An 8,260-nucleotide genomic window follows, 5' to 3' on the forward strand; every position below is an offset into this window, starting at 1 on the left:
TATATATATATATATATATATATCAACCAGCGTCTGTTACTATGATTAAACAAAGAGCGTTCATTTCTCAGCAGAGAAAGTAACCTGTTTCCTGTCTGTATTTCATCGACAGCATGGCCAGTTCGAGTAAAGCCACTTTAATCTTGCTCATCTACGGAATCTTAATGCACTACAGCGTCTTCTGCACACCTATAGGACTAAGTTACCCAAAGATCAGGTAGGTTTGTCCTAATCCTTCCATACTGAAGGATTCTTTAAATTATTCATTTCAAAATTGTGTTAAGCGGCATATTTTTCAATGTTCCAACCCTATGTCTTTATTTCAGACAAGTGCGCAAATATAGGCGCAATTTTAGAGCGCTGAGCTTGAAAAGAGAAAAAACAAAAAAAACATGGGTGTGCAATAATTTCCCCAAAGCACACAAACGCAGGTGTTGAGTGGAAAATGCCTATGGAAATTGCGTACATGTATCAGTCCGGTGGGACGGCTCGCAGAACTCCCCCTTATTAAAAATGAGAGAGCAGTCGGTGCGCTGGATAGCCCTTGGGATGACGATGGACTGGCGTCACCAAGGAGAGGCGAGGCAAAACGAATCGGAGAGCTCTTCCCATTTAAGATTTCTTTCTTTCTTTCTTTCTTTTTTTTTTTTTGTTTCTGTTAAAAGCATATCCAGAATTAAATTTGGGCGTGGTTCTCTTCGATTCAGAATTTTTTCAGCTATTTTTAAGCAGTCTTTTAATTGATTTATTCCCCCACTCTCTTCTGAGGCTCCACCGCCCACACTCTTATAGCCTATAGGCGATCTTTTTCAACACCTATTGTTTCGATTTTTTAATAATTAATGAGTGTGAAGTCTGCGCTGAAATCATCAGCGGTAGCAAGTTGGAATATAAAACAGATTTTCTACCCTAAGGAAAAAGGGTTTATGTTTGTAATTTTAAGTAATTATTAAAAAGTTATATCTTAATACTTCTCTTACTTCATCAGAAACACATAAGGCGTGTCTGCTGGTTTGAGGCACGCATTTCTTTTCTTTTCTTTTTTTTTTTTTCTTTTACTGCATCGGATTTCTGACGCCTGCCTTGCACGTTGCAGACTTGAAAACGATGCGTTTGATGAGGATGGCAACTCTCTGTCCGACATGGGCTTTGACAGCGACCAGCTTGCTATACGAAGCCCCCCATCTCTAAACGACGATGCGTACAGCCTGTACTACCCACCAGAAAAAAGGTAAATCCCACTTGAATGCGTACTGCAGCTGGGACAGAGCGCACCGTGTAATTTGCCCTGTCTTACTTCCATACCGAGTAGCCTCAAGTTGTTGTTTCCATTCTGCTGAACATGAAGATCACGGAGGGAGAGCATGTTAAGGCTTTTTTTTTAAATTTTTTAAATGCTGTTTATTTATTTATTTTTAAATTGGTATTGTTATTATTATTATTATTTTTGAACCTCATGCCGATGGGTGGGGACATTCTAGGCTGTCTTGAATCATTTTTGTCTGCGCCTCTTTTTATTTCATTTATCATTGTTTCTGTCATTATTATTTTTTTCCTTTAAGTCTCTGATGATCTATGTGTTTTTTGGCGTTTTATCATCTCAGACCAGAAAGGCATGCTGAGGAAGAATTAGATAGAGCCTTGAGGGAGATCCTGGGTCAGTTAACAGCGAGACATTATCTGCATTCTCTGATGACTGTTCGTGCAGGGTAAGGGCATTTCTCTTCAGCGTTTTTTTTTAGTTTTTTTTTATTTTTATGTTTCTGCACTGCACAACTTCAGGCTGCTTGCGTCACTCATTATATGTGCGTGATTTTTATTTATTTGTTTCTTATTATTTTTTGTGTTGCCTGTCCATAAAACCCTCTAGAGGTCTTCATTGTGCTTATAGTGTTTCTGATTTGCAAAACGAAAGTAATAAAAACAGGAGTCTTATTTTAAAATCCCCTGCAAGTGAGGTGTGATTGCACCATTAATTTCTGATTTAACTGTTCTAAACCTAAGCGCTAATGAAAAATGATGTGTCAGAATATCCATTGGGCTTCAGATGAATAATTGAAACGCTTATTTAAATCAAATGCGGAATTCGGTATTATCATATTTTCCACATATTAAAAAAACAAAAACAAAACAAAACAAAACGAAAAACAAAAGAGTAAAGGCCCAACTGTTGATCAAAGCGTAATGATAATCACTATATGTACATAATAATAATAATAATAATAATAATAATAATAATAATAATAATAATAATAATAATAATAATAATAATAATAATAACAATTTAAAAACACAAATTTATGCTGAACTTGCTTGATTAACGAATCTCATCGTGATTTCTTCCGTTCTGTGTCTTTTCCCCCGATTATTTTTCAGTGACGACAACAGCATGGAGGAAGAGTCAGAGCCCCTGTCCAAAAGACACTCAGATGGGATCTTCACCGACAGCTACAGCCGCTATAGAAAGCAGATGGCCGTGCAGAAATACCTGGCAGCGGTTCTGGGTAGAAGGTACAGACAGAGAGTTAGGAACAAAGGACGCCGGCTCGCCTATTTGTAGCTCCGCTGAAAGAAAGAAAAAAGAAAGAAAAAGCGCCCAAAACTGCCCTCCTGTGTATATACATCCAGTCGTTAACTCAAAGTCATTCAGATATATCTGACCAACCAGTGGATTGCGCCTGTGTTCTTTCAACATGTATTTATGTATGAAGTAAAGCCATTAAAATGAATATTTTATTAATAATATCGTTTTTTTCTTTTCCCTTTTTGTACAAAAGCACTTGATACCGCACAGTTATAGCTACTTTGTGGACCAATATTTTTATTTTTCATGTTGAGATGTTGAAAACAACAGAAAAAAATGACAAAAAAGATGATGATGAAATCAGAAAAAAAAGATAGATGTGCACCTTCAACGTTTATGCGCTTGAAATCTCCCAAGGTCATCCACATATGCAGAAAATAAATAGATTTTCAAAAGACAATCAAAGTATTGAATGTTACTACTTATTTTTTTAGTCTATTTTTTTAGTGTTGTTTTTTTTGTGTTTCTTTTTTGTTTTTGTTTTGCAAAAGCAGGCCCAAAGAAGCAGTGAGCATGCTACGTGAGGCACATGTGGGCTTATCATAAATGATAGATGCTACTTTTTTTTTTTTTTTCCATACTCCCTTTAATGGGAGCTCTGTGGGTTTGGAGAGTTTTGCTGCCCCTCCAGGGCGTTAAAGTGAGATGGGTTCTGTTGGACAGCTCCTCATCTGATGGATATGTGGATGATTTACACATCCATCCATTCTACTAGTAGAAAAAAATATACCCTGTTTGTGTAGAAAGTATGGATATTCAGTCACACATGGGCTTTTGCAGGGGGATTATTGCCTTTACAGGAGATATGGTAGCAGAAAGCACTGCCTGCTTACTTGCCTCAAAGTCATTTCACAGTAGGAGATAAATCACGCTCTACAGGACTGTGCAAAGAATGTTTGATCCTCTCAGTGTTGTAAACCAACAGGAATATCTGGAAAAAAATGTGCTTAATCTGTTCATTGTATGCAGGTAGCAGAGAGAGAAAGAGAAAAAAGAAAAGCAGGAAACAAAGCACAAAGGAAACATGAGAATCCTGGATGCTGAAGGAGGATATTTACCTTTTATTTGGTGCATGTGGAAACTGACACCTTGCTAATTCTCGCGTAGAGACTGCATGCCTATGTGCTTTTATTGCTATTTTTGTAAAGTGGGCTGCGCCAAGCTCATTTCCGAACCCCTCCCCTCTGCTATATTGTGACAAAAAATGTGAACAATGAGGGCTAGAGGCGGTAGATACTGGAACTGCACTGACTTGTTGAATCTTTACCTCCCCTGCCACTGTCATGGTGGACATAACAGAACGCTGATTACTTTTTGTCTTATTGTAGCAGTTTTTTAAAATTCCGTTTTAGTCTACATGGCCTTTGCTGATTTAGTGCTGTGTTTCAACTGTTAGTGAGAAGCTGGTCTGTGTCGGATGTCTACTGTGCAGTGAGGAAAAAGAACGAGGAGGAGTGTCAGGTTGAGAAATGGAGACGAGAGAGTGTTGAAGAAGTGGAGAGGGAAAGAGAGGTTGCACAAGAAACCAGCCGCAGCACCCCAAGAGTCAGGGAAGGCAGGATGTGTTAAAATCAGAGAAGAGTTGAGGGCTTCTTCTGCCTCAGTGAGATTAGGGTCAATGAGTCTGATAAAAGCAGAATATCAGATGTTGAATTCCCTTCACAGAGGTTTTCCTGCAGGATGATAGGTTTTCCCTCTAATGCCAGAACACGGCTGAATGAAGTTCACCCTTTCCAGCAGACAGGAAACCCTCCCCTCCTGACTTTTTATAAGGGAACATTCCAAGTATTTATTCCCTCGTATGCAACTGCAGCTTTGTGCGTACGCTTGCAATCGAATCAGCAGTCTGTGTTCTCCCCATAGAAAATACCAACACACTCGTCTTCTAATTTGACTTTAAACCACAAGCTTTGTGTGTATGCGTGTGCGTGGTGTGCTTGCGTGCGTGTGCATGTGTGTGTGTGTGTGTGTATGTGTGTGTGTGTGTGTGTGTGTGTGTGTGTGTGGCAAACGCACATGTATGTGTATCATGAGTGACCGAACACAGACGTGGAGGTGGAAACAGCGTTTGGCTTTTGTGCCTTGCTTTGATGTGAGAAACCTAAAAAAAAAAAAAAATGAAAAGAACAAAAAAAAAAAAACTAAGAAAAATTCGCCACGAGTGACAGATGGCAATTTCAGTGGCCCTACGATGCTGCAGTCCATTAGCTTACATTGAAACTTCCTTTTACTCTGTTTAATTGCTCAGCTTAGTCTGCCCTAACAGTAGTAGAATTAGGCTTTTGTTTTCACAGCATGGCCAATGAGTTTTTTTGAGTAAAAAAAATAAAATATATATATATATATATATATTGTAGACAAGAATAGAATGTATATGTTGGTGGAGCAGGCAACATGCGAGTGCGTGCGTGTGTGTGTGTGCGTGTGCATGAGTTTGGGTTGTTTAGTGTCTGTGAGAGTTTGTGAACAATGACCAGTGTTTGTTATTGTTGATTATGAGGTGTTGTTGATTATTTTGATATTGGTCAGTAACTTATATGATCAAAAAATAGCCCCTATATATATCATTTACGACTCTGTGCAACACTATTTCGAATAAATAAAAAAAAAGGGTTTAAGAGCAGAATAACAGAGATGTTGTTCAGATCATAGAAAATGCCTGTTGTTGATAGTTCTGACAGCGCCCAACGCCTTACTTCAATGTGTAAACTCTTATCTATTTGAGAACATTATGTTTTAGAACTTAACCTCAGTGCAAAGTGGCATCGTTAAACACATACAAGTCCTTATATGGGGTTCTTACGTTTCTCAATGTCATGAAAGTGTTGTAAGATTTGTATGAATAAATTTTTGTAAACAACAAAACCGAACAATCGATGTCTAATCTTTGATACTTCACCCTTCCGAGAGGATCCAACACAAACAGTTTAGTCACACACAAAATGACTCGAGACTTAATATATCTTGGGATTATACGATCAATGTGTACCTCTGAAGACAGATCAGCTTCCATTGTAAACACAAATATAAACTCATACAAAAGAAAATAGGCTTAGAAGTTCTCCAGCAAATATAGTAAAACAAAGCTCTAGTGGAGTGTGTCGATTTCAAGTCCACTTGACGTGAATGCATCCTTTTCATAGGAAAATCATTAGAAATGAAAAAAAAAAAATAAATAAATAAAATAAAATAAAATAAAAATCACAAAACGAACTTGACACACACACGAAGCAGAATCCAAATGGTGTTGTTAATCGCTGGTTAAATGGCAAAGTGTATGTGTTCTAAGAAAAAAAATGGGTTGTGCAGTTGATATTTAATGGTAATAAAACTTAATTTAACCAACAAAGAACCATCAATCATCACAGCCAAGGAAAGCTTCGACCCTGGACTGAGCAGCAGAGCTCACAGAGAGGAGGAGACCACTTCCCTCCTGTTGTAAGAGCCACGTCTCTCTCCCCTCTCCATCCTCGGCCTTGGAGGAGCAGCTGCGTCCCGCGGGAGAGGAGGATGGGTGTGGCGACGAGTTTGTGTGTGATCTGATCCTCATCAACCGGGAGGAGTGTGTGTTGTGGTGTGTGTGTGTGTGAGTGCACATTCACTAGAGCTCAACTAACCCAATCAGAGAAATGTTGCATGGCAACGGTCCACAAAGGGACACGGTTGTGTGTGTGCGCGTGTGTCAAGTGTGTTTGCTTTTGTCTGTGTGCAGACCTTGGTCAGAGTCTGCATTGGAATGGAGTTCTGCATAAAACCTCACATATGTGACTTGAGAACAGAAGATTTTAATAAGATCCAATTATTGGAATAAACACAAGTATCTTCAGCATAGAGGAGCACAAAACATCCAAGCTCTTGGACATATATCTTTGTTTTCTCCCCTCCTGAGCAAGCTGATTCATGATGTTTGCCCCACTGGTATGAAAAGGCTGACAAATTGTCAACTGTCAGAGTCAGAGCCACCTTTGGGAAATATAGGTAGTCTCCATTCTTTATTTACGCCCTCCTGTGCACTTTTCAGCTGTCATAAATAAAAGCAGGGGTGGGACTCTCGACAAGTGAAGATTCACAGATATTTATTGCAGCTTTTTTTCTTCTTTTTCTTATTAATAAGTATGGAGTATGGATCAAATGAGTGGGGTAAAATGTCCAAACAAACAAGGAAACAAAAAAAAAAAAAAAAAAATCACATTGGATTTGAAATGCAATCTCCCATACGCCCACAAGTGGATATCAAGGCAATTGCTTCAATTTGTTGGCACAGCACAGGACTGCGCATGAGGGGCCACCCTCGACCAATTTGTACATAATGTACATTAATGCCTGAATCAATAAAAGATGACTCCTCCCTCCTCTTAGCGCTGCTTTGCCTCTGCTCTGTGGCGTGCATCGCTCCACTTCTCATCTCCCCATCAGAGTATCTTTGCTCTGATTGATCCCATTTTACGTGTCTTCCAGGAGAACAGTTTCTTCTTGCGGATGAAAATAAGACAAGCTCACACCTTACCCAGCTTTAAGGGATGCACTGCGCCTAATAATCTTTCTTCTGGCTCTAGACACGTCTTAATCATGTTCCAAGTGTCAGAGGGGAAATGGTTGAGGGGCAGTTAGTGTTCAGGGCTTTTCCTGGGAGGATTCCCAGATTCGCCTCCGGCATTGCAGCCACACCCATCCTTCTTTGTTCCAGTATTTTTGAAGAGCATGTAAAGCCAGAAGTGTGGATGCATGGTTGAAATTGAGCTATTGTTTGAGACTTTACATTCTCTGCCCTTTACCCGTGCTCTCTCCCACTCTCACTGTGAGGTTTTTGTACAAACACGACCCCGCCCCCCCCTCCCAAATCTCTCTCGCATTTTCAGGGTTGGAATAAAGAACTCATAAGACAGGCCCAGACACAAGTGATGATGCAACCATCCTCCCACCCACTGCACTCCTCCTGAGTGTCAACTCATGAATTATTCAGTGGTTAGGTTTGTTTTATTTATTATATTTTTGGGGGTGGGGGTTATAATCCGGCCATGGCTTTAATGGGACTCCTGAGCATGGTAGCAATGATGCTACTTTTCTCCTAAACACAGACTCATGGCAAGCACTGCCATATCTGTCATTGAGCAGGAGGTACTCTGCTGTAAACACAGGCCCTATGAGAGCAACAGAAGACAGAGAGGGAGAAGTGAGTGAAGAGAAGGAGTTGTGGGCGAAGGTTTGAAGACATGGACCACTGATCAGGAGATGTTTCCAGCTCAGAGGGTAAAACTACCTCTGCTGACTGACTAACCAAGCATGACCACAACTATCTGTCATTTATTGCAATGTTTCTTGGCCAGGAAGCAAAAAAAAAAAAAAACAACACATAGAATATTCTCAGCTACCAAATTTCAAGAGTTTTCTTTCTTTTCGCTGCTGGAATCAAAGGTTTCTATCATGCAAATTGAATATTTTGGGTTGAAATCCTGAGAACTCAGCAGGGAAAATAACCAGGTTGACTTCATCCCAGAGAGAAATGGTTTTCATTTTTTCTCAGATAGGATTTGGTCTCAACTGACACACATTATTTACTAGTAATGGATGAATATAATCAAAATGCAGTTTATTTAAGTATTTCGAATAACAAAATGTAGCTCATACATTGTATCGGTCAAGTACACTTAGACTGATGAGATTAATTTAAAACTT

The 8,260-nt window shown here is 39.4% G+C and overlaps 1 protein-coding gene across 2 annotated transcripts; it reads left to right on the top strand.

Annotated features, from left to right (window-relative positions):
• The first annotated feature begins 78 nt into the window (after positions 1-78).
• On the top strand, positions 79-2,575 carry adcyap1b (adenylate cyclase activating polypeptide 1b). 2 transcript variants are annotated; one of them, XM_015043978.1, is made up of 4 exons: positions 79-217; positions 1,097-1,231; positions 1,605-1,709; positions 2,377-2,575. In XM_015043978.1, exons 1-4 carry the CDS (start codon positions 114-116, stop codon positions 2,558-2,560), a joined length of 528 nt encoding a protein of 175 aa, XP_014899464.1. In that variant the 5' UTR covers positions 79-113; the 3' UTR covers positions 2,561-2,575. The 2 variants fall into 2 exon arrangements, with proteins under 2 accessions (XP_014899464.1, XP_014899465.1); XM_015043979.1 differs by lacking the exon at positions 1,605-1,709 and having other exon boundaries at positions 80-217.
• The last annotated feature ends 5,685 nt before the right edge of the window (positions 2,576-8,260 follow it).

Source organism: Poecilia latipinna, unplaced genomic scaffold, assembly GCF_001443285.1.
Source record: "Poecilia latipinna isolate Pla-1442-1.1 unplaced genomic scaffold, P_latipinna-1.0 Scaffold658, whole genome shotgun sequence".
Classification (NCBI taxonomy): Eukaryota; Metazoa; Chordata; class Actinopteri; order Cyprinodontiformes; family Poeciliidae; genus Poecilia; species Poecilia latipinna.